At 38.3% G+C, this 26858-nt stretch overlaps 1 protein-coding gene across 7 annotated transcripts in view; it reads right to left on the reverse strand.

Annotated features, from left to right (window-relative positions):
• Positions 1-444: 444 nt before the first annotated feature.
• Positions 445-26858, reverse strand: part of SLC35B3 (solute carrier family 35 member B3) — a 37090-nt gene continuing 10676 nt past the window's right edge. For 5 of the 7 annotated variants that reach the window (XM_061591643.1, XM_061591688.1, XM_061591660.1 and 2 more), the window contains exons 3-10: positions 26295-26416; positions 24134-24288; positions 22405-22512; positions 11688-11785; positions 10805-10897; positions 9529-9640; positions 6713-6782; positions 445-3838 (exon numbers count right to left, since the gene is read on the reverse strand). In XM_061591643.1, the coding sequence (XP_061447627.1) occupies positions 3688-3838; positions 6713-6782; positions 9529-9640; positions 10805-10897; positions 11688-11785; positions 22405-22512; positions 24134-24288; positions 26295-26416 (909 nt within the window). In that variant the 3' untranslated portion in view covers positions 445-3687. Of the gene's footprint in view, positions 3839-6712; positions 6783-6827; positions 7119-9528; positions 9641-10804; positions 10898-11687; positions 11786-22404; positions 22513-24133; positions 24289-26294; positions 26417-26858 lie in introns of those variants that run through there. The other 2 variants (XM_061591651.1, XM_061591666.1) reach the window with 2 other exon arrangements.

Genomic DNA, 26858 nt, shown 5'->3' on the forward strand with positions numbered 1-26858 from the left:
GAGCCACTTTTGGAATTCTTGATACCGAGTCTCATTGTGGATCTAATGTTACTGGTGAAAATGAAAAATTGTGTTTGTGTCTCCAACTGTGAATATTCATATTCATTCATCTTTCGTGCATGAAAGCCTCCACTTAAACAAGAACTTAACATTTCTCATCAGTTCTGATCTGTTTAAACTTCATGGCATGTATAGCCAAGCTGCTGACAGGGAGAAGGAACTTTTTCCCCCTGCCAATAAATTGTTTCTTAATGGCAAGAGCTGCCAAGCATTAAGTGCTATCTTTTGGCTTAACAAAGAGAACAAAAAGCCCAACAATTTGGGGATGTCCATTCTCTTTTAAACTAACTAAAGTAGTAGGACCCCCATCATACCAGAGTCAAAGCAAAACCTTAGACAAGAATCAAGGCAATGGAAAACCATGATATTTATAGAAACTGGATTTTTAATGCTTGGAAAACGGTCCCCAATTATAGTTAAGGAGTGTGGTGTTTTGCTTTTAATCCAGACATAACAAGAAACATGGAGAGGGCTGAATTCTGTGTTCAACAGCTGCTCCATTTCACAGAACAGAGGTAGCCAACATAGTGTGGACTATACCTCCCATCATCCCTGACCATTGGACATGCTGGCTGGAGCACATGGAAGGTGTAGTCCACAATATCTGGAAGGCACTGTGATGGCTACCCTTGCCACAAAACTATAAGCAATCCACCATAATCAAATAAACAGTTTTGCAAAAAGCTTAATTATTTCATTTACTGCAGACCTTAAATTAATTGGCAGTCTAAGCATATGAACCATTCACAAGATATCAGTGACATTAATGCGCTGTTTCATTGCATACATGTACATCACTTAGTTTTTTTGAGACTTAACTGTACATACGCTTTTTGGCTGCTGACTATATGAAATGGTTTCAGTAAAAAGCATCATCTTGAAAGTGGTTTAAAGCATCTGGAAAAATAGATTTACAATGAACAATTTACACTTGTGTGAAATTCGCCTAGGCTATGCAGCTGAACTGGACCTAGAAAGGGCAAGAACATTTTCAGAATGATATGATGGACTCTATACTGTCTACTCCATATAAAAACAAATAAGCTTCTCCCTTCAGCAAAAAAACAATCCCTCTCAACATACCTCACTAGCAGATTATTATTTTAGTTCATTATTTAAAGTACCTGCTCTTGTTTCCCTCTTTTCCCATTTGCCTCCTTCATCTGATTTGGGTGACCTCTACTATTTCCTCCTTCTTGTGCAATAAATAATGGGAGACGTCTAAAGCTCATCACAACAGCAAATAAGGTGCTGTATAACACATCATCCTCTCCAAGTTGCCATAGTAGGAAGTGCTGGCAGTCAATCCATTACCTACATTATTTCAGGCACAAGCGTTCCCTATTTGTCCTTGGACATGGGGAGGTAGCAAGTAAGGGGCAGAGTAAACAGAGGGTAGTAATACAGAGGCCTGAATCTTTTTCACAAGGACCTAGTCTTATTTGTCATTTTAAATATGAATTTTGTTCCAGGGGGAAAATAGTAAGGGTTGTTATCATACATGCAATATTCAGCATGTTTTTGTCCACTATATGTATGCATGTCAGTGAGCTGCAGTCATTCCTAGCTCTCTGGTACCACAATTCTACATGTATTGACAATTACAATGTGGGAATGCATATCTTACAATTTTATATGTACACTTTACAAAGTAGGCCATTCAAGGCTACGTGCCTGAGCTCTACATAATGTGAAGTACTGCAGAGGGAAGAATGCCAGCAGCAGGTAGGTCTTACCAGTGTATAACATTTAGAGATTCCTTGCTGTTTCACTTTGCCAATGCATACATATCAACCCCTTTTAAGGACAGGAGAAAGATCAATAAGGATATAAGATCTGTGCTTCTTTTGGTATATCATGCTCCAACTGTCCATATTTCCTAGCATCCATTCTGAATAAATCTGCCTCTATTTTGTTCCTCTTTTGTGGAGCCGTTGGGGTGCCTTGTAAAAACGTATTAGCATGCATACAATCCAAATGAGTTCTTCAGGTTTCATCGCTTCCCACTGCTTTCTAGAAGTTAAATGTCTTAGAAGATGGTTGACACTAACACACATCTATGTAAATGTGAATACCAAATGCCAGTTCACTGCTTCCTTTACATCAGGAGTAGGGAAACTGTGGTCCTCCAGTTGTTGTCAGACTCCGACTCCCAGCAGCCCCAACTAGCATGGCCAGTGGTCAGAGACGATGCATGTTGCAGCCAAACAACATCTGGAGAACCACAGGTTCCTCATCTCTGCCCTAAGCTAAGAAAAATATTCTGGTAAGAAACACCACAGTCCTTGTTTTGAATATCTGGATGCAATACAGTAGTGACGATCTGTCACAAATCATGACAACATGAACTAATGTCAGGACACTGTATTCTTCAACTGCCACATGTAAATTGCAGCATTCAGCATCCTGAGAATGTCCACATTCCTTTAAAAGAAACTGCTACTCCATAAGGCTTAATAACAGGTTTAAATGTGTGTGCACTGCCTGGCAGCCTCTCAAAAGTTAAAAGGAAACATTAAATAGGTGATAGGTAAAATTTTGGCTCGAGTATCCTTTATAACTGTTTGTAGTTCCCCATGATTTGCAGAAGCAGAATGAAGAATGTAAAACAAGCAAATACGCACATCTGCAGAATTTATTCAGGTTGCAGAGTTTAGCTTTTTGTGCACAGATTAATTTTATTATTTCTTAAATTTATATTCTGTCCTTCCTCCCAGAAGGAATCCAGGGCGGCACTTTTAAAGTGCGCAATATAAAGAGCGCTCCACTAAATGAGCCAGTTTCTAAGCTAATTACAAAAAGCAATAAACAGTGCAAAGTAACCATTCTCCCACTCTCTAGTTTCTTTCCCAGCTTCCTCTCATTTCTTTACTATATGGAGAGATGGCCAGGAAATGAGTTGTTTGGCACATTAAGACCTTCTTGATACTTGTTTACAATTTTAATGTGAAAGAATCAATAAGAATCAATGAGAGAGAGAAAATGCATAGTCAGAAGACTGGTCCCTTTGAACTTGTCTCAAAACCCTCCACTAGGAGAGTTACATTTTTCAGAAGAAAACCTTCAGTACTAAAAACAATGGGAACAAAAGCTTTAAAAACCTGGATAAGCCTTTTTTTATTCAACATGAAAAAAGTTATGGCATAATAATTTAAACCCTTGCAGGCTTAACCTTTCAGTTTAGTTAATCAGGTTCTGATTAGCGTTTATCAAGTTTCTATACAGCATTACATTTAAATAAACTGATCCCAACAATAAAAAACAAAGACCTACTGATTTCAGCAGCAGCAGCATCTTTGATGCAATTAAAATGCCCAAATTAATCACATGCACCTTCTTCCACATGCCCTACTTGGAGTGAAGATTTCAACAGCTCACTCAAGAACTACTGTCCTTCAGAATCTATAGTCAAATGACATTATCCAGGCCAGGTCCCCTCACAGGATGAGATCCAAGGGCTCCAAAGATAAGGATTTCACTGAAACAATGATATCAGCCATCCATAAGTAGACAAAACTTCTTCGACTCCTTTGGTTTTAGTATCATTCGCTTTGGAAAATGTATCAGCTGGAGACTATTGCAATAAAAACCAGAAATGAACAGTCCAGACCAACGTATGGCACAAGTCTACACAGTTTCGGACAACGTCCTTGTAGTTTTTTCTTCAGTACATTTATTCCAGAGACCGCGTACTGAAGGCAGTCTGATTTTATCCATATTCTTGCTGTAAACATTGAGAAAAATACCAAGAACGACTACTAAGCCTGACCACACATACCTAAAGAAGGAGAGTGAGAACAAAAAAATCACATTAGCACTATCTGTGTTGTATAGAAAGCAAAACTGTAGCCTCAGAACTAAAATCAAATTTCTAAGGGTGGTCGTGGAGGAATGTGGTACACCTAGAAAAAACAGCTTTCAGAAGTATTCATTTATTATGCATCTCCTTCTAATTTCTATACAGTGAGACAGATCTGCATTGTTTGAAAGAAGGTTTCCATTTATTTATTTTACAAGTCAGGTCACTGCTGTTAGATTGTTTTAAAGTTGTTGTAACCCACCCTGGGAACTTTGGGTGAAGGACAGATAATGAATAATAATGATGATAACAATGACAACTGTTGTGTTTTCCAGATTTCTGAGCTAGGAAATGTTTTCCCTCCCGTTTTAATTAAAAATTGGATGCACACTTCACTCTTATTACCTACAAATGTTTACTTTCAAAGTGTGCAACAATAAGCATTGCCTGCCCCCAGAGTTGCCAAAGGCTGGGCTTCTGCATGTGTGCTGGAAGGAAGGAAGTCAGACAAAAAACAGGTGGCTCCCAATGAGGGTAGGCTATTCTGCTGCATTTCTGCACTGAGTGTGATTGAGCCCTCTGAAACCACACCTGATGCAAAGATGGGGCAACATTATCTGCCTCAGTGGAGATTAGGAGGTGACAAAGCAAACATCTTTGGGTGGCTCCTTAATTCACTTTAAAAGTTCACTCATGCACAGTTTGGAATTTTCTGGCAAATGATATAACTATAGTAATAATCAAATTCATTAATAGTATTCCTTAGTCCAATCCTCTTCCTTCCTTCCCTCTTGCCTGAAGCATGGCAAATCCTGACTGGGATTTGCCACTTTGAATAATTTGTCACTACTGTATTTCCTTTTCAAACATTCTGAAGATGTAGTGGTTTTTCCCCCTCTCTTCCCAATTTTATCCAACAGTGCCAAGTTACATTTGACAATCTAAGGTACTGCATTAAAACCTTTTCCAAATAAGCCTGATATCACAGGTACAGTAGGGCCCCGCTCATATGGCAGGTTCTGTTCTGGACCGCCGCCGTAAAGCGAAATCTGCTGTAAAGCAGAACGCATTGACTAACATCGTCTAAAATGGTGTCCGACGCCCAAAAAATGCTGTAAAAGTGGAACAAGTGCCATAGGAGTGGGGCCTTTCTGCAATTGACAACCGCTGTATCGGTGGAATGCTACAAAGTGCAGCGCCGCAAAGCGGGGCCCTACTGTATAGATGGTGCTCCAGTATAACAATGGCTAATTCACCCATGGATCACATCACAGATGCATTCTGCATATATTCCATGAGTGAAGAATGGAACAGAAGCAGAAAATAGAAATCCCGCTGTGGGTGTAACAAAACAGAGGAAGGTGGCTTGCCAGTGTGGTGTAGTGGTTAGAATGTTGGACTTGGATGTTGGCGACTACAGTTCAAATCCTCACTTGACCATGAAGCTCAATGGGTGGCCTTGGGCCAGTCACTAACTCTCAGCCTAATCTACCTCACAGAGTTGTTGTGAGGATAATATGGATTAGGGGAGAACCATGTATGCAATGGGCTCTGTGTAGGAAAGGTGGGATATGTGCAATAAAATAAAAGTAAATAATTCTTGCGGGTGGGCCATAAATTATGATTTTGTGAAAACGTTTGAACAGCATTATATTCGATACAATATTAATTTGGTATATTAAAATCATGTTGTTGTTGTTATGTGCTTCCAAGTTGATTACGACTTATGGCAACTGTGATGTTCCTATATATTAGTGTATATATGGTAAGTGCTGGTTGTTTAGAGTATACATGGTAAGTAGTGAAAGAGGAGAGGGAGTGAATGGGCAAAAGAATGCTTGATGATTGGCTGAATGTTTAAAATGGCTGACAGTATAAATGAAAGGATGACAGATAAATCTGGGTGAATGTGAGGTGGTGAATTGTGGAATCGGGGGGGGAGAAGAGAAAGAGTGGATTGCTTGGTGGGGTTTAGAGAGTTGTTTACCAGGAGGGAGGTGGAGTTCAGATTAGTATTGAGTAAAACCATATGCTTATGTGCCTTAAGAAGAAATCTTGTTAATCTTGTTAGCTTTGTTATCTTTAATAAATACTTAATTTGGTTTACCAAAGGCCTGATCCTTGGCTGGGGTTTCACAGACCAGAAGGGAGGGTAAGGTAATGACCAAGGCTGAAGGGGAACTGTAACAAATGGTGGCAGCGGTGAAGAGAATAACAATACCAGTATTCAGAGTCTCTGGGAATACTAGTATTGGGACGTTACTGGTGGTTGCCTAGCAGGGGGATCTGTTGAGATCTGTGCTAGAGCGGATAGGTAAACCATAAGAGAGTGCGGTCCGGACTGGTGGAGTCCCTGGTGGTGCCTAGAGACAGGCAGTAACCACGAGCAGGTAGGAACCTGACAGGGAGAGCCAGGGAAGGACGCATCACAGCGACCCTATGAATCAGTGACCTCCAAGAGCATCTGTCATGAACTACCCTGTTCAGATCTTGTAAGTTCAGGTCTGTGGCTTCCTTTATGGAATCAATCCATCTCTTGTTTGGCCTTCCTCTTTTTCTACTCCTGTTTTTCCAAGCATTATTATCTTTTCTAATGAATCATGTCTTCTCATTATGTGTCCAAAGTATGATAACCTCAGTTTCATCATTTTAGCTTCTAGTGAGAGTTCTGGTTTAATTTGTTCTAACTCCCAATTATTTGTCTTTTTTGCAGTCCATGGTATCTGCAAAGCTCTTCTCCAACACCACATTTCAAATGAGTTGATTTTTCTCTTATCCGCTTTTTTCACTGTCCAACTTTCACATCCATACATAATTAAAGTCATAACATGTAGAAATATAACCAATACTTACTGGAGTGTAAATGGCTTTGCAAAAAACAGAAAAGAAAGTACAATTGTCATTGCTTTTCTTCCTGTTGTGACTGAAAGAAAACAAGTCCATTAAACATTTATTCCTGCCCAGGTAAAATATAGTTTTTAATACAGCAGCAGAGAAACATCATGCAAAGGAAGACAAGCACAGAACTTCAGTCTTGCACCTTCAGTTGCAGTAGACTGACATCATGGCCCCCAATTATAGAGAACATCAGTTGCTCTTCAGCCCCACCAAAATAAATGGCATTTAAGTTAGTCGCAATCAACTTATCTTATTGTTTTCACATCAGATTTATTACGAATATTCTCTGAATTCGGAGGGGTGGAAATGGTTATGTGGATGCTGTATTACATCTGCCACACTGACATAAATGTAACCCTGTCTGAATAAAAAAGTAGCCAAAGCATCAAGGTAAAGTTATTCCAATATAAAAAAGAGACAAAAATCTGCTTGATCTAGAACTGTAATCTGGTGAAAAGCTCAATGGCAGGCTCTCTTGCTGACATGATTATATGTAATGCTTGAAGGTGCTTGTACAAGGGTTTCAATGGTATTGGTGCACAATCACCAAGAGGCAGTGAAGAAAAGCTACAAGAGACCAAAAGCATTGCAAAATTTTCATCAGTAAGCTTCTAGTTACACTTTATGCTTGTTTTGGCCAAGATTCACCATTGCAATAGAGAATAAAATAGAAAACATTAAAAGGTAGTTTGCCTAACAGTAAGTGGTAATATTTGGTTCTCTCCCTTCCTTCAGTATCTCAAAATGGGACTTACAGTCTGATGATAATCAATGTAATTGATTTAATTGATAAAAGGCGGACAATCAATCAGTCAATTTGATTGGCTGCTCTAATAAATCCTGAAGTATGCTGGCTGGTTACTACGGCTCTAGCACAGAGTAACCTCCTCATTCACAGCACCTTTAGGCATTTACACAATGAGGCAGACTTCACAGGGCCAGTGACTATACATGGTGGAATTCTCCTGCAGGCACAACAATGTCAGCAAATTATGTTGCTCAGGCTGCCTGTCAGTCTTCTGCTTAAGCAGAAGATTTTGCAGTTATGAAGCCTTTTTATAGGACAACTTATCAGCCTTTCACCATACCGTATATCTGTCTCATTCTGCCACAATCCCCTGCAATGAAATAATATGCAGCAGTAACACAGAACTTTTTTTCAATGGATAGCCAAAGCACTTCTTTATGGATATGTTAAATATTTTATTCCCATTTTAAAAGTGAAAAATGGAGGCACAAGAAGGTGAAGTGATTTGTCCAAGGTCATGCAGGTGTTTGTTCCTAGAACTAGAATCTAGACTTTAATGGTGAAGGAGAGTGTCTGTCCTATTTATTCTATTTTTTGCTTTAGCACAGCACTTCCAGACCTTTTAACTCTATTCACCTAATGGCAGGGCTTAATGAAGGCTGACAATTGGGCTGCCTAATCCCACAAAGCCACTTTAGCTGCTGCAATATAAAGCTTAGACTTGTGCTGCTGTCAATGTGGCATCCTCTGCTAGACAAACGGATCAGTAAAATGCAGCACTGTCCTGCGTACCATTTAATCCCCTATACTGCAGCATGGTTTGTGCTGGGACTCATCACAGTGACTGCAATAACCTTTGGATAGGACTACAGAAATAATCAGGCACATTATTCTGTCTTTGCTTGCACACTACTCTCCAAACTCATTTGTATACATGAAACTGCTGCCAGGAAAGGCTAAGGACCAAGAGTCTAGTGCAGAAATGCGGCTCCTGTGGCCCTCCAGATGTTTGTGGACTACAACTCCCATAACCCCTGACCCTTGGCCATGGTGGCTGGGGCGCATGGGTGTGTGTGTAGGCCCAGTCTCCCTACCTCTAATGTAAAGGGACATCATCCTTGTCCACACCTCCAACCTAGTGCAGGCACAGATTTCTTAAAGTTGAACCTGAATATGTTTGAAAATTTGGACTGAAACCATTTCATATGTTTCATTAGACTACGGGGCAGAGAGCTCAATAACCATCTCATCAGTGCAGCAACAGGCTATGTGGTCAGTTGTGGGACAATTTATTGTTCTCCCTCTCTAGTATACTATCAGAAAATGTTTTGGAATATAGATTTAAATTTTAAACTAATTCAACTTGTGTTTTATATACAAAGACTAGCCCAGGATGTCTGTTTGATGGATGTATCTAGGATCCTTCTAGAGCTTCACATCCCATTCCCTTTTAAATTATTAATGATTATATAGGTTCCCCATCCCCAAATGATTCTTATTGATTCCTAGAATATATTTGTCTTGTGTATTTAATTGACTTGTGAATATAATGCTTTACTGTTACTGAATTCACTGACTTCTTATTCATACATAATTTGGATCCTGTTGAAATAGCAAATAATAAAAGACAGCTAAAAAAGAACCTCAAAATTTACAGTTAAGGAACTTAACAAGATATTCTAATGCCATCATTTTCTTTTCTCTACCTCATTTGCTTTTATACACATTTCTTTTCCATATAATGCATATTCTGGTGTGCATTTTTGAATTGCAAATGTGTGGAAGGTGATATTTACCTCTACAGCAATGACCTATCTATTTGTGCAAACAGCCTTCTAGGTGGAAGCACTGGATCAAAGCCAAAAAGTTGTGCAGTTGTAAGATACACTACCCCTCACCAAATGAGCCCATTAAACCATTCATGGAACAAAAGAACAAGAGTCAGAGCAAAAATAATGTACAAGCTTTACCCAAAAGTGGGATTTTATTCAGTTTTTCTACTAAAATGTGAACTATATAATACCTGTCACAGCCAAAAGAGCCCCAAAGATTTTAATCAAAGCCAGGACAAAAGAGATTCCAAAATAGCCAGTCAAGGAGAACAAGAACGCATAGCCATACGTTTGGACCGGATGCTGCAGAAATAAAGAAAAACAAAATAAGAACTGAGGAAAACGCAAAACAAACCCTGAGGTACTGCAAAATGAAATAACTGTCTTTGATCAACTGCCTGAACAAAAGTAAAAAAAAAAAATGCTCAAGGCGTTCAAATATTTTATTTAATTTTTATTGAACAATAGAGAAAAGTAATTTGGTTATGTAACAAAATTTATATACCACTTGATTGTAATAAAACTTCTGTTTTACAGAAATATTAAAATTATCAATAAAAACAGTTTAAAAACAAGTAATTAAAACATCTTAAAGATTTAATTATTTAATTTTAATTTAATTTAAATTTTAATTGACTGTGAAGTAAAAAGATTGATAGGCTTGCCTAAACAAAACTGTTTCAAGCAGGCGCCAAAAAGAGTGCAGCAAAGGCGCCTGCCTGATATCAATAGGCAGGGAGTTCCAAAGTGTTGTTGCTGCCGAGCTAAAAGAACAATTTCTTACAAATGGCACCTATAACAGTGGCACCTGCATTATGTGGTACCTGTAACAGTGCTTGTTCTGCACATCAAAGCACTCAAGTGGGCACATGTGGGGTAAGGCAATCCCTTAGGTAAACTACTTCCAAGCTGTTAAGGACTTCATATACTAGTAATAACACCTTGAACTTGGCCTGGTAACAAACTGGCAGTCAGTGTGGAACTCTGGGGAAAGGTGTTATAAGCTGACAGGGTCTCACTTCTATCAGCAATCATGCTGCAGCATTCTGCACTAACTGCAGTTTCTGGATCAGTCACAAGGGAAGTATTGCAGTAATCCAATCTTAAATTTCAGTAATCTAATCTTGAATAATGAAATTATAAAAATCATTCCTAGACTTTTCATAAAAGAATGAAAAGTCTGATGAGGTTGGGTTTATATAAGAGAGTTAATGAATCATGCAATTTACTTTTATTATTTTAAATACATGTAATTTTATTTATTTATAAGGGTATGGTATTACTATCAACTCATAAGAAAAATATCATGGCACTGTACACCAGAAAGTACAATAAAAATCATTAAACATCATACAAAAATGTTCAAGCAGGGCTACCTTTTCGTGTAGTTTGGTCAAAGAAATAATCAAATAGCACATAAATGAAAAACCTAACACTTTTTTTAATGGAAAAAATAAATGTATTTACCTTTGAGCAAAATGTTACTGCAGGGGTTAAGCCACTAGTGCATGTCAGTCCCAATAAAATATACAGGAAACCTATTGAATAGGAATACAAAACCTGGAATAGTTACAAAAACAAATTATTTTAATCTTGCAGTATTTTTTAAAAGACCATGCATTATGTACTTTGTGGATCTATTTGCACCTCTCTGCTAGAATAATATAGCGTTGTTTGAAAGTTACATTTTTCAAGCAAAACAGAAGTGATAAACTCTGTTTCTGAGTGACTAGGACAGCAACCCTAACTATGGGCAGCCAGCATAATTGACAATGGCTTAAATTAAACTAGCTTACTTATTAGTATGCAATGAAATACTGCCTTGCCGTTACTGACAACTATAGGGGGCTATATCAAGACTGAGGAACCTCAGGCATACAGATTGAATGGGGCATCCCAGACTTCTCGTAACTGGCCCTCTGGACTTTTCTGAGGCCACACCTCCTCCCAAATACATTGATTAGGTGAAGAAAATGGTAAGAACAACTCAGTGGTGGTGGCCTTTTCTCTGTCAAGGTTCACAGCATAGTGGTGCCAAGTTGGTCAATAAAGTGTTGTGTTTGAACTGCTAATATAGTAATTAGTTGCAAAGATAAATCCTTCATTACTGATTTTTTAAAGCTCTGTCTGAAGTTGCACTTTAAATAATGCACCATTTTTCTTGCCATTAACTTAGGCCAGAGAAACAAACTCTTACTATTGCCAACCATCAGACAATCATATTCCTGAATTATGATCATCACAATTTTAATCACAGTTGCTGGACTTAAAATAGAAGACAAAAATATAACAGAACTCTACCTCCTAGCTCCTAATTAACTGAACAACATAACAGAATGGGAACATTTACCATTTCAGAGTTTGAGCCATTGTGTAACTTCATAGCCTTTTCCTGTACATTTCCTATAACTGCATCTGCACAGAGGGCAAGAGATATAAGGACCACACCTTCAAGTAATCAGAAAAAGGCAAATAAACTTACATATTTCAAAATTAGCATAGAATAAAGCAAACAGTAGGTGTACACTCAAACACCATTTCTCACTGTCTAGGATACAACCGAACCCTGTATGATGCAACCATCCTTCGACAGCATAATACAATATTTTTTAAATTTACACCCTACCAAAGCTTATATTGGTTTATATAATAAAACACCAATGAGCAACAATCACCGCACAACGAAATGTCATTGGACCAGGGCTGTGGAGTTGGTACGCCAGACCTTCGACTCTGACTCCTCTATTTTTCTACTGTCCGACTCCGACTCCTTCATAAATGGCAAATGTATATTAACTATACATTATTAACTATACACTAGCCTTGGTCGCTCTGGTGGATGATTTAAGGAGGGCGTTGGATAGGGGAGAACACTCCTTCCTCGTCCTCCTGGATCTCTCAGCGGCTTTTGATACCGTTGACCACGGTATCCTCCTGGATCGCCTGGAGGGAATGGGAATTGGGGGCACTGTTTTACGGTTGTTCCGTTCCTATCTCTCTGACAGGCACCAGAGGGTGGCATTGGGAGAGGAGGTTTCAGACCCTTGGCCTCTCAATTGTGGTGTGCCACAGGGTTCTATCCTCTCTCCCATGCTGTTTTACATCTATGTAAAGCCGCTGGGAGCCATCATCAGGAGATTTGGGTTGCAGTGTCACCAATATGCGGATGACACTCAGCTCTATCTCTCATTTAAGTTCTCACCGGAGTTGGCTGTGGGGACTATTTCCAAGTGCCTGGAGTCTGTAAGTGAATGGATGGGAGGAAACAGGCTGAAACTGAACCCTGACAAGACCGAGGTACTGCTTGTGGGAGATAAGAGAAGGATAGGAGATATTGACCTGACGCTGAACGGGGTTAGATTGCCCCTGAAGGACCAGGTTCGCAGCCTCGGGGTCATTCTTGACTCCCAGCTGTCCATGGAGGCTCAGGTGTCAGCGGTGAGCCGGGCAGCTTGGTATCAATTACGTCTGATACAGAGGCTGCGACCCTACCTTCCGGTCCATCTGCTCCCACAGGTGGTGCATGCCCTGGTCTCCTCTCGCTTAGACTACTGTAATGCGCTCTACGTGGGGCTACCCTTGAAGACGGTCCGGAAATTACAACTGGTACAGAATGCGGCGGCACGGTTGATTAAAAACAGCCGCTGCCGGGATCATATCACCCCAGTGCTGGAAGATCTGCACTGGCTACCAGTTGTGTACCGAGCCCAATTCAAGGTGTTGGTGTTAACCTTTAAAGCCCTATATGGTGTCGGTCCAGTTTATCTAAAGGAGCGCCTCCAGCATCACCAAATATACCGCCTGACGAGATCTGTCTCACAAGACCTTCTCTCAGTCCCACCAGTTAAGACACCTAGGCTGGTGCGGACCAGAGAGAGGGCATTCTCAGTTGTGGCCCCCACCCTCTGGAACTCTCTGCCATATGACCTTCGCCATGCCCCCTCCCTGGTAGGTTTCTGCCAAGGATTGAAAACTTGGTTGTTTCAGCGGGCATATAAATCTCCTAGATAATTTTAGTTTACAGTGTATAGATGTAGGTTGGTGGATTATAATTGTTTTATATGTTAAAACTGTATTATATGTTGTATTTTTAATTATGTACGCTGCCTAGAGTGGCCGTTCATTTGGCCAGATAGGCGGCCTAAAAATAAAATTTTATTATTATTATTATTATTACTAGTAATAACAAATTTACTGTAGTAAAATGGTAGCGCTAGGCATTTCATCACCACCACGTGAATCCAGAGCTTGGAAAAGTTACTTTTTAAAGCTACAACTCCCATCAGCCCCAGGGATTGGGCTCGTGGGAGTTGTAGTTCAAAAAAGTAACTTTTCCAAGCTGTGGATTCATGTGGTGGTGATGAAATGCCTAGTGCTACCATTTTACTACAGTAAATTTGTTATTACTAGTTAATATACATTTGCCATTTATGAAGGAGTCGAAGTCAGAGTCGGAACATTTCTACCGACTCTGACTCCACAGCCCTGCATTGGACTCAGGATTTTTGATCAGTACTATGGCCATGATCTAACAAGCTACTTTGGGAAAGCCCTATGAGATTTCTGATGTTTATGGCACTCTCTCCCTCATGCCATATTGCAAACAACTTTTGAAACTCCCCTCGATACAAGAGCTTGCTGATTTGCACAACTGGCAGCTGTTGAAGAAGCATCACCAAAGCTGCTTTGGTCAAGCAAAACTAGTACATGGTGCAATATACAATGTCACACCAGACTTCCGGGAAGGGTGACTTCGCTTGTGCCTGCTTTTGAGACGGGCTCCCGCCTCAAAAGAAGCTTATTCAGATATAAATCAGTCAGAACATTTTTTTTTTTGACTGATGAAATTTCTCCCGGGCAGGGAGAAACGTAGAGATCAACCTCAAAAGCCTGTTTTTGTTGGGAGGACTGGATTTCATTAATTTATGAGAAAAGGTCCAGCCAACAATGCCGGACGGACTTCCAAACTTTTGCTCTATCTGTTTAATGCGATACGTTTATCTTTTCTTCAAAGAGAAAACCGACTAACAGGCAAGCACCCTTCTTTCTATTATTTTTCTTACTTGGTTTAAATTGTTGCAGCAAAAGGAGATTTGTCAGATTGATCGGCTTTGAAGTACTTCTGGGTGAGCTATAACTCTTCTCTGTTATTCACGAAATTAACACCTTATCTCTGTTTCTGTTGCAAAAAGCTGTCCTGGAAGTGCATTCTAAAGATATAAACAGAAGAGGGATTTCTATTCCGAGGAATGTTATATTGTCTGGGACTATTCTCTTTTTGGTCTATTTTATTTCGACGAATCTGCTTCTTCACGACGCCACTAACTGTTTTGATGCTGGGAACCAAATTTGTTTTGTATTCTTGAACATAGAGAGATAAGGCAGGCTGCTCTGTTTATACTGTGATGTCATCAAGCCTGGAATATTAACCCAATTGTTGCTGAAATAAGAAGTGGTTCTTCTTTACTTCTGTTTTGCTTTGTTTTCGTGGTTTTGTTTTAAAAATGGCAATCAAGAAAGTGGCTGAGAATCTGGAAGTAATTATGTTTCAGAAAATAATGGATGAGATTGAGATAACGAAACAAACCCTGCGACAGGGCAGTAAGGAGCTGAAAATTGAACTGAGCAAAATGACGCAGGAGCTTAAAGAAATAGGGGATCCTGTGAGAGAGGAGAATGAGATCAGAGACGTTATCTCTGAAGAAATTAATGAAGATATTAGAGATAAAGTTATCAATGGCTTGGATAATCTTCTGGACTGGAATGACATGATGGAGTTTGATATAGTGAAAATCTATGGAATTAACTGCAGCCATGTGACAATGGAAAAACTCTCAAGAGATGAGCCAGTGCATTTTGTAAAAAAGAAGAACAGAGATATGACTTTACAACAGTACTTCAGCAACTTATTCAGAATGGATGGCAAGAAAATATTTGGGATAGAGGAAATTCCCATCAGACTCTTATTATATGACTATGGCTATGACAGCAAGATTATTATGGAATACTGATAATGGAAGATTGGACACTGAAATTACTGGACTTAACAGGACTATTGAAGATGGAAGATGAAATTAATAGGGATAATGGAATAATGGCTATTGAAATTATTGGACCTAACAGATTTTGATGAGATGGATTAATCGAAATGTTTATTTGGAGAAAAATTGATAGATATATTTCTTAAAGAATTGAAACCTCTCTTTGACTTTTTGTGGAAAGAATAAAGTAATGTTTATGAGATTTGATGATTAATTAAGATAACTACTGGAGGAAAGTGATTTTATAATATAATTTAAGAGACAGGATTGTTATATATTGTAGACCTATAACTGATTTGATCTGTGACAAATGGGAAGTCAATATTTTATTTAATTTTATTTATTTTTTTTGTTTAATCATTTTTGTGTTGTTTTGTTTTTTGTCTTTGAATGTTTTATGATTTTGTTTTGTATGTTTTATGAAAATTTGAATAAAAATTATTGTAAAAAAAAAAAAACAATGTCACACCAGCAGGTGTGACCTCCCCTTCCTCTCCCCCTCCTGCAGCCCCGCAATCTTAGTCCAGACGTATAAGTCCCATTTGCACCAGTGGGATGCCACAACTGGATATCACCCATGATTCTTTGGATCCAGAACTATTGGCAGTTTAGAAAACAAAGCAAGGACTATACATTCTCTCCTTCCATGCACTCTTTTAATCTGTGGAAGATCTAATTTTTACATGTGATGCAACAAACAAACAAAGTAATACAAAATACTCTATATGGAAGGCAATAATGTCCCTCAAGTTTTTCATTTTGAAGGGGGGGGCATGGAGGAAAGAAAGACATTAGAGGGATATACTGTTAACACTCATCCTACTTTGGAATATATATTCTTTCCAGATACAAATCAAACAGTTGCTTTCTTTGCTGACAATGTTTTAATGCATTAACAGAATTTGTAGTCCTGCATATTTCTTTAGGCTCATTGTATTTCCCTCCTTTTATACAACATTGCTTTCCATGTTCTTCAATACTATTAAAAGAGCCTTAAATCTAATTTCCCAGACTTTGATGGACACAATATGGGTAATATTGTTCCTACAGCTGATACTTTAAATTCACTCAGCTTTTATGTTTCTAACATTTGTATCAGCAAAAATTACAAGTTCCGTTTAACCTCAACGCTCAGTTTTGTCTCCTTGGGCAAAAACTGTCACATGTAAATAGATTTGCCCTTGACAATGTGAATGTTTAAAGAATTTTGATTAAATTATGCAACTCAAAAAATGCTTCAGCTAAGAATAATACAAGCGTGAGTGTAAATGCTTCCACCACAATTTGATTATAAACTAGTGGAAGGAAATCTAATATTATTTAGTAACCAGCAACAGGGCTGCATGCACTGCAAGGCAAGTGAATTTTTAAGAATCTGACATTCTGATTGACTTAGGAAAACTTTATTTCAGCACGATGACAGCAAAACATTTTGCTCAAGACACATAATTTTTAAGCAGGACCCAAGGCAAATTAGAACGCAGTGGCTGCATTGGGATGTCAAGCAAAACAATAGTTTAGTGATGAGAACAAGCATGAATGAATGCTTCCTGCTTGCACAACTGCAAGGATGATTTTTGAAGTTGTCTTATTCTGTTTCAAAGAAAACCATAGTTAACATTAGCCACAGTTTGTAGGTGACAACAACACAATAAGCTACAGTTAGAAAAACAAAACTAAATGCCTTTGAACTCCTTCTGGAAGAGGGCCAGGGAGGAATGTGTGAGCCCAAGAGTTGTTGTAGTTTATTCATATCATGCTAAACTGCAGCCAAACTACCTACTCTACATGCGACATCATAAATGAAGCAGGTGAGTGTGGTTTGTGGACAATGGCCTGGCAGGCCAAATTGGGAAGTATGCCAGGCTAAATTTGGCCTGTGGGCCAGAGGTTCCTCACCCCTAGTTTTGTGTGACATCTGAATTGGACAACTGAATAGTCATATCTTCTAAGAGTCTTATTTGCTGTAGTAATATAAACATCATAATTATTTATCTATACCCTATCATCAATGTATCATCTCAAGGGACCTAAATTCAAATTTTGACAGTGGGGAAAGAGATGAAGGGGAAAGTCAAGATCAACAGATATGTGCAAATACAGTTTACATAAACTTCATTGCAGTTGGGCATGAAGAGTGGGGATAAAAGGTAGGATACATAAGGAAAGCTGTCACACCAAAAGAGTCATGTGTTATACTAGCATAAGGATACTCTTTTGGGACATTATCCGATCTTATGCCATTACATTCAGCAATTTTTTCAGAATTGCCAACTAAAGAGCTAGAATTTTGTTATCCAGAAAACCCCAGCTAATTAATACTGGGCTGTTTTATAAGTAAATACATGTAGAACACTAAAATGGACTTGGAGACTGTACCAGATATATCGATTTCAAAGATGAAAGTGTTGATGCCCTCAACAGAAAAGAATACAATATGTACCAACTGTAGTACGAAAAACAGAGCTGGCTTCTAATACTCAATGCATGTTTTTCTATATGCTCACAAACTGACTGTTAACCATCTGGTATCAATGCTGACTGGTTTATAGTTTCCTGGATTTTATTTATTCAACAAAATTTATATACCGTTTACTCGACAGAAGAACTCTAAGCAACTTGCAAAGGACAATCTAAATCATTCATTAAAAATGCCAATAAAAGCAAACATTAAAAACGTAATGTTTAAGTATAAATAAAATTATAAATAAAAATACAGCAATTTTAAATTATATACAGTAATGTCAGAATTTACTCTTTCCTTCTTTTAGAAGACAGAAACATCCTTTTCCCATCCCTGGCATTGCACTAGTTTTCTACGAACTCTAAAAAGATTACATCTTTGTAATCTGAAATTACATTGGCAAGCTCCTTGAGGACCCTGGAATGTAATTCATCTGGCCCTGGAGACTTTGACTTTAACTTTAAAGTAGCTAATTGTTTTCTAACCATCTTCTTCACTGTGCTGGTCTGCAAGTCCCTCATACCATTTGTTCTACTTTTCCCAGCTCAAATGATTCTCCTAACTGGAAAAATAGTTGATAATTCCACCTTCTCTCCATCACCTGTGAAAACTTCACCATCTTCTCCAAGCAGCAACCCTACCCATTCCTCCCCCTCCTTCTGAACATAGCCAAAGAACCCTTATTTGTTTTTAGCATCCCTCATAAGCATCAGCTCATTCTGACATTTAGTTTTCCTTTCACCATCTCTAGAGGTTTGGGCTAATGTATTTGATTATATGGTCCTTCTTTCTTCTCTTAATGGGTTGATTATTCATTTTTATTTTTATTTTAAAAAGTCCCTAATAACTATTTCTGCAAGCAGCAGAAATATAGACTTTCTGCATTACATCCACAACTTTTGGTAGTAAAGTAACAATCTGATCATCATTACTCAATATACAGAATCCTAAACATAATCTCTTTGTACAGCAAACACACACACACACACACACTCACAAAGCAGTAATATTAATCACTGAAGGAAATGGATGACTTTACATAGCTATGTAACAGACATATGGAATTGGCTTTGCCCTCAAAGTGTAGAGTATTCTGCTTCATTAAGTGTGCATCTTGCAAAGGTCATTGAGTTCCACTGCTATTCAGCAAACAGTTCTGCTTTACAGAACTCGTTTTCCTTTTTATATTTTCGAAACAGAAAACTGCATGCAAAAGTACATTCCAGGGCTGACTGCAAGAATTCAATAATCTGGAAAAGTCTGATTTAAAATTGAAATTTTAATTAAAAAAATGAACCTGGGATGCAATGCAGAATATACAACATTCTATTATTTTGTGAGTATTATGTTGTCAGAATGTAGAGGAGTGCATGTGTGGCTGGCCTTCCTTCAGGGCAGTGGGTCCCAGCCTAGTCTCTCTAGGGTTCAACCTTTATGAAAGCAGACATAGAGTTTTTGTTTTTTGTAAAATCCACTTGGAGGTTCTCCTGCACATGCTCTGTCTATAGAAATTTTTGGCAATGGATAGCACTCTTCTACTCCTATATATCTTAATGAATGATGCGGGGTTTTACAGAGCACAATCCCAAGGTCTCTAGGCTTTGATGAAGTAACGTACTTGCACACAGACAATAAGAAAATAAGGACTGCCTTATTGTCTTCAGCACTACAAATGCTTAGAAGATCCACAGGATTTGTTTTTGTTCATTTCAGGGTAGATAAAAATTGATGATTTTTTAAAATGGTAAATTTATCTATTTACAATATTTATATGCAGCTTAATATGCAAAATTTCTAAGATTATATAAAAACAATAAGATTGTTAAAAAAGAAAACAGCAAAATCTGTTACAACACTAAAATAAAAAATACAAAGAAATATCAATAAAACCAGATAATCCATCAATAAAATATTCAGCAAAACAAAAATTAAATTTCTATTAAGTAATAAGTATCTGGATAAAAACAAGCTAGCCCTACAGTTAATGTCTACGTTGAATCAGAGCCCTCTACTATAAAGAGGCTTTCCCATGGAAACGAAGAACCAATGTGAAATTTATACTACCTACCAAACATGGGCATTTCATTTTCAAAGGTTCCCCATCCCTGGTTTAGGAAATATTTGAAAGGATTGTGAACCCATGGGTCTTCTGTTGATGCTGGACTCCAACCCCCATCAGCCCCAACTAGCATGGTCAATGGTCAGGGATGGTAGAAGTTTGAGTCCAACAATATCTATTGTGGAATTATAATAAACTAATAAACTATATTCTTTAGGAATATTGATGAATATTGAATACTGAAGTTATAATAACTTAATATGTGAATCAAAGTTGAAAATATTTTCTTCCCTGTTATTTTGTTTCTTTAATGTCACTTGCAAGGTCTCTTCTTGGAATATTCAGTATGCTAGGGCAGGAAGACCCTGGAGTTTAGATTTGGATGTATAAGACCTTGCTCAAACAGACTTAAGTGTCTCCATCAGGTCAGGAAGGCCCAGCTTTGGAATGTATTATGTCCAAAAAGTGATGGGCTGGTAATAGAGTTTCTGACTATTCTCTGGTTGGCTAGTTTTAATGTAAGCAGCATCATAACTATGTATTGATGATGTATAACTTTTGGATTGAAAGATGCGAATTTCTTTGTCCTGGAGGGTATAAAATTGTGAACATCAGTGCCGTGTGGCAGAGCTTCATCGAACATTGTGGGAAACTGACCACCTGTACGTTCCTTATTAAATAAAGGCCTACCTTTTGCTACAAGACTGTGACCTCAATTTCTTCAGGACCTCAAGTCCATTGGACCCCTAAAATTCCCTGTCATATCTAGAGGATTACAGATTCCCCACCTGATTCAAATCAATCCATCCTGCTTCATTTTTGCCTCCAAGGTGAAAAAACAATCAAACAGCTCTTATTATTTATTTATTAAACTTATATCCTGTACTTCTTCCCAAAGAAGCCCACGGTAGCAAATTCGTAACAATAAAACAATGAAAAACAATTCCAACACAGACGCAGACTGAGATAAGACTTGTTGGAAAAGGAAGGTCTTCAGTAGGTGCCAAAAAGACAACAGAGATGGCACCTAATATTTAATGAGAGGGAATTCCGAAGGGTAGGTGTCACAACACTAAAGGCCCAATTCCTAAACTGATGCTAAACTCTTGTGTTTGTATCTTTAATGTTACATACACTATCATTACTTTGGGTGGTGTTCAATGCTAGTCCTACTCAGAGTTTGTTGTTGTTGTTATGTGCCTTCAAGTCGATTATGACTTATGACGACACTATGAATCAGCGACCTCCAATAGCATCTGTCATGAACCACCCTGTTCAGATCTTGTAAGTTCAGGTCTGTGGCTTCCTTTATGGAATCAATCCACTAAAGTTAATAAGCATGACTAACTTAGGTTGATTCATCTGAATGGTTCTACTATTAGTAGAATTTTGTTGAATTCAACTTATATTTTGTCATTATATTTATAATATTAAGATTTGCTGAGCCACCACTGTGATGTTCCTGCTTATAGTGTAAATATGGTAAGTGCTGTTTATATAGAAGACATATGGTAAGTGGAGTGAAAGAGGAGGGGGGAGTACATGAGCAGTAGAATGCTGGATAATTGGCTGAGCGTTTGAATGGCTGGGAGTATAAATGGAAGAATTACAGTTGAATCAAGGTGGATGTTAGTAGGGTGGAGAAGAAGGTGTTTGGTGGTGGATGTTGGGAGTGTGGAGAAAGAGGTGTTTGAGGGTGGAGGTCAGGAGTGTGGAGAAAGAGGGAGTTGGAGTTCTGATTAATAATAAGTCAAGTACAAAACAGGAATAGATGAAACCATACGCTTGTGAAACATTCTAAAACTAATCTTGTTATTTCTGATATTTAATAAATACTTATTTGGTTTACCAAAGGCCTGATCCTTGGCTGGGGGATATACATACCAGAAGGGAGGGCAAGGTAATTACCAAGGCTGAACAGAAACAGTATCTAATGGTGGCAGCGGTGAAGGGAGGAATAATAACAATTCAAGTATCCAGAGCAACCCAGAGTTGTATGCGTTATCTATAAAGATACAAGGGGGTTGGGAACAGCATAAGCACGCAGTCACAAAAGTAACCAGCTAGAGAGAGACTCAGGCAAAGTCTCTGGGAGTATTGGTTATAGAACGTGACTGGTGGTGCTGCCTAGCAGGGGGATCTAGTGAGATCTGTGCTAGAGCGGAGTGAGAAACCATATAAAGGACGGTCCGGACTGGTGGTATCCCTGGTGGTGCCTAGTGAAAGGCAGTAGCCACAAGCAAGTGGGAACCTGACAGGGAGAACCAGGGAAGGACGTCACAACCACCAAAAGATTTAAGACAGGATCTATCAACAGGTATGGCTGTTGCAACTTTACAAGTAATCTAGAATACTGCAGCCATTGCAGGAATGTAATGACTGTGCTGCAACCAGAAATGTTAAGGTTCAGCTAGTTGGCAATTTGTACAAGAGCTTCATTCTCGTAAACAATATTAATTTCTATTGAAGTATGAATTTTCATTAAGCAATAAACATATTTTACCTGTAAAGTTGAAATTCGGTGCAACGGTGCTATCAGCTAGAGTAAACCATATTAAGCCCAAGCTCATACATACTGCGGCAGAAACATCTGCAATATTATAACGTTTTCCTGTGCCAGAAAAAAGGGGGGAGGGGAAGACACCAATGAGAGAAGATTTCATTCTTCAGTTCATTTGGTCCTGAACACACAGCAGGTAAACAAATATTGAATTCACCACCTCACCCATCTAAGTTTCATGATAGACCACACTGAAGCAGTGATAAGGTTGTTCTCAACACTGCTGTAGTAACATACATAATGAACAGATGGAAGAGGTAGATGATGGGGTTACTCTCCACATCAGTGACCCCATCCCTGGGATCCTAGATTACTGGCATGAGGAGTAACTACACCATCATTTTGTCTTCCAACTTCATACATTTACTGGAGTGATGTGGGAAACAATATGGCACCCAGTATCAAAACCGATGGCCTACACATGCATTTTCTGCTAGACCTGAAACTTTGTAACACATACTTTTATAACGTTATCTACACACCATCTAAATTCTTGGGCCATATGAATACTGAAATTTTGCAAGTGGTACATTTGATCTGCCATTTTAGATGTTTTAGAAGTATTAAAAAGTTTTGAGTCCGAAATGTTCAGTTTAAATGGTAGGATTTCAACCTTGAAATCACTTTAATATTGCAGATCTAATTTATTAAGTAAACCAAAAATGATGATGATGATTGTTTGCTAGTTCAGTTTCATTGCTTAACGGTAGCCAACACACTGAAAGCAACAGAATGTTAAGGGTTCATTCTGTTCAAAAGCCTGTTTTCCTGGGTTTTTACCATGGAGTAAAAAGAACCCATATATGCAAGGATTACTCTCTGGTGAATCAAATGAATAAAGTAACACATTATGCATTTTATGAACGGAACTATATGATTAATTATTCTGGGCACAGTTGTCAAACTTTCACAGTGAAACCACCATCACGAGCAAGCACAAGTGTAACCAGGACTCAATGAACACAGTTAACCTTGCAATGCTAATTTTCCTTCAATGGCTCAGGAGTAGTACAATCAACAAAACCAGAAAGGATTTGGGACATATTTTCTGATCACGTGCTTTGAAATCAAAGAAATGAAAAGATTGCCTTACTCGGCTCTCCTTCCCCAAAATAAATCAACAGGACAAGAGAATTACACAGTCACCATCACTGAACTAGTGGTGTATGAGTAATGAAGGGAAATAGGTGTAATAAAGGGACGTTATTATTAATAATTAATAAAAATTAAGAAAGGCAAGTTCAGAAAATACTTTTATGTCAATTAGCAAGTGTCTACACTTTGGACAGCCTCAATCAGGAATACACCGAAGATAGCTCGAGATACTTTCCCAGTCACATACTAAGCTTGCCTCTGCAACCATGACAGCAGATTAAAACAAAAAGATTGTAAGTGAAAGGTGAGATTCTTACTAACATGACTTTGCAATGAACACTAAAATTCATTAGGAAGTATATGCTGCCTTACATGTTGCTTCTAGTCCTCCTTTGTAATTTTGTTTTGGTTCACTGAATTGACTCAAATTTAAAGTTAATCCAGGATTTTGGTGTAACCAAGACATCTATATGAAGGCAGTGGATAGTGGTCAGGGGAGAGAAAATAAACCAATGGTGGGTTTTTACATGTTTATTTTCTGAAATAAATAGCATTTAATAGCAAGAATAAGGCATACCTTGTATAAAGACTCCTCCTATCATAACTGGGATCAGTTTACAGCACTTGAAGATTACTTGTGTGGGATAATTCAGATATCCTAAGGAGGTATTTGATAAACCCATTGTCCCCACTGTTAGAAAAGCTATTATCATGTAGGTTTTGCCTGGGATCCTGGAAAACATAAATGAAACTCTGTATTGGGAGCAAATGGCAACACTAAAGAGAGGCTTTAATACTGTGGTAAGTAAAGAATATTAATCAAGCTGGTGACTTTTCATGCAATTCGTGGTATTTATAAAATGCAAAATCTGAATTTATTTTTCTTTAACTAGATATAATAAATCAGAAAACTTTTAACTATTGTACTATCATTAAAGGTAACATTTTTATTTTACTGCCATTATGTAGGTCATTTCTTCCGTTTTACAACAGAAATAGAAGGCTAATAAATAAAAACACTTTCCACTGTGGCTTTCATTCATTGCCCTGCATAGACATACTTAAAGGAAAAGAGGTGATGCTCAATGGCAATCATTCCCACACTACAGAATACAGTTCTGCATCAATCATTGTTATTTTGGATTATTCCAAAATAACTGGCCTGAGAACTTAGTGACTTTCCAGTAGGTTCATATAAAGCTGAATATAAAATCTCAATCCCCTGAATTCTACCTATTATACAGCACTAGAAAAATGTTTTATTTTTATTTATTTATTAAATTTATATCCCACCCTTCCTCCTAGGAGTTGTTGTAAAAACCCAAAGAAGAGCTGGTATATCAATAGCCCAGTTTTCTTTACAAACAGCCCGTTGTATTGAAGTAGAAGGGTGCTCTTACAGGTCTTCCAGTTTTCAGGAAAAGCTTGTCAGGAGTTGGTGTTCAGAAAGGGGTGTTTCCAAACAGCCACTTTATGCATGTAAACTCCCCACACAGTGCATTGGATCCCAGACTTTTATTAAAAGGTAAAGGTGTCCCCGCACTTATAGTGCGAGTCATTTCCGACTCTTAGGGTGACATCTTGCGACGTTTACTAGGTAGACCGTATATATGGGGTGGGATTGCCAATTTTGCCCCCAGCCTTTCTTTACCCCCCAGCATATGCCGGGTACTCATTTTACCGACCATGGATGGATGGAAGGCTTGAGTGGACCTCGACCCCTTTTACCGGAGATTCAACTTCCTCTTTTCGTTGGAATCGAACTTCGGCCATGAGCAGAGCTTCGGCTGCGTTACCGCTGCTTACCACTCTGTGCCATGGAGGGCCTTAGACTTTTATTAAGTTTCCATTATATTAACTTTACCAGTAGTGTAGTGGCGAATTCAGAAGTGCAGGGTCCCTTCTTGTTAGTCACAACCATGCCCACTCCCTCCTTCTTGAGAGGTTGAGAATAAGATCCTTGTTAATGCCTTCTCCCTTAACAGACATCCCTAGGAGCCAATCAGCATGAAAGAGGAAAGTGTTCTCAGTGGCTGACTCGCCTCCTTTCACTCTGATTGGCTCCAATCAGCAGGAAAGGACAAGGAAGCATGTTAGAAGACACTTCTCAGTGGCTAACACACTCCTCTTTCATGCTGATTGGCTCATAGGATGCTGGAGACATAGGGACCCTGCTGGGACCCTGCTCCCCAAAAAGTAAGGGGTCTAAGACCCCCAGAGACCCTGGACGACTACATCCCTGAACTTTACTCAAATATTTCAAAAAGTCTGTAATCGGCAGGTATCTACCATGTGATAAGATTATTCTGTAAAAGCCAACAAAATATAATTCTGAACTTCAGCATAAAATAAATGAGAAAGTTATGCATCTGTTGCTATGAAATATTTTTATAAATTGTAGGTTTTGTGCCAACTGACAGGGTGATCTTAAGCAAAGATTTATATGTAACAGCTCCCCATATTAAGAGTGGATGGAGAGAATTTCTACTTCATTTTTTTGGACAACTTGTCAGTTGTTGATAATTCCATAAGCCAAAAGCATGTGGGTATTCTCAATAAATCAGAAAAATGTTTAAAAAGAATATTTGACTCTCTACTGGTTTCTATCCTAATTCAACTTAGCTAATTATGTCTAATTTCATTGTGCAAGTATCCATTCAGTAAAATCAAGACTGTTAATCAAATTTAATTCACACACTATTCTGAATATGTAAGACTGTAAAGAATATATATCATACCGTCTTCTTTTGTCCTGAATAAGCTGCAGTTCTACGAGTCCAAAAATGGAGTAAAACCCAAATTGCACTAATGTAAGGTACCAGCCAAAGGGCTTAAAACCCTCTATTGAAAATATCAGTTCCTGAAGGAAAAAACACACACATAGGTATGAAGAATACAGTCTATGTGATCATATTGTATGGTGATATTTTCAACTTTTTAATAAGATTTAATCATAAATTTGCTTTGATATTCAATATCAACTTTCAACAAGCCTTTTAAATAGATACCTTTATCTTAATCTGCATCAGAACTGTCTTTAAGATGTTGTTTTAAATACATTTTTTATTGTTTTATCACTTCTGGTTTGCCGTCCTGGGCTTCTTTTGGGAGGAAGGATGGGATAACAACATTTGTCTCCCTACTCAAAAACACGAAACAGCATAGTCATTAGCTGAATGATTCTGGACAATAATCAGGTCAAATTTAAGACTTGGTATTAATTTGTGTACTCTTTTTGACCTGGTTTAAATTAATGTACTGGGTATTTGAACATCAATGCCCAGTGAAAGGCAAGCACCAGC

This window comes from Rhineura floridana, chromosome 1 (assembly GCF_030035675.1).
Source record: "Rhineura floridana isolate rRhiFlo1 chromosome 1, rRhiFlo1.hap2, whole genome shotgun sequence".
NCBI classification, from domain to species: domain Eukaryota; kingdom Metazoa; phylum Chordata; class Lepidosauria; order Squamata; family Rhineuridae; genus Rhineura; species Rhineura floridana.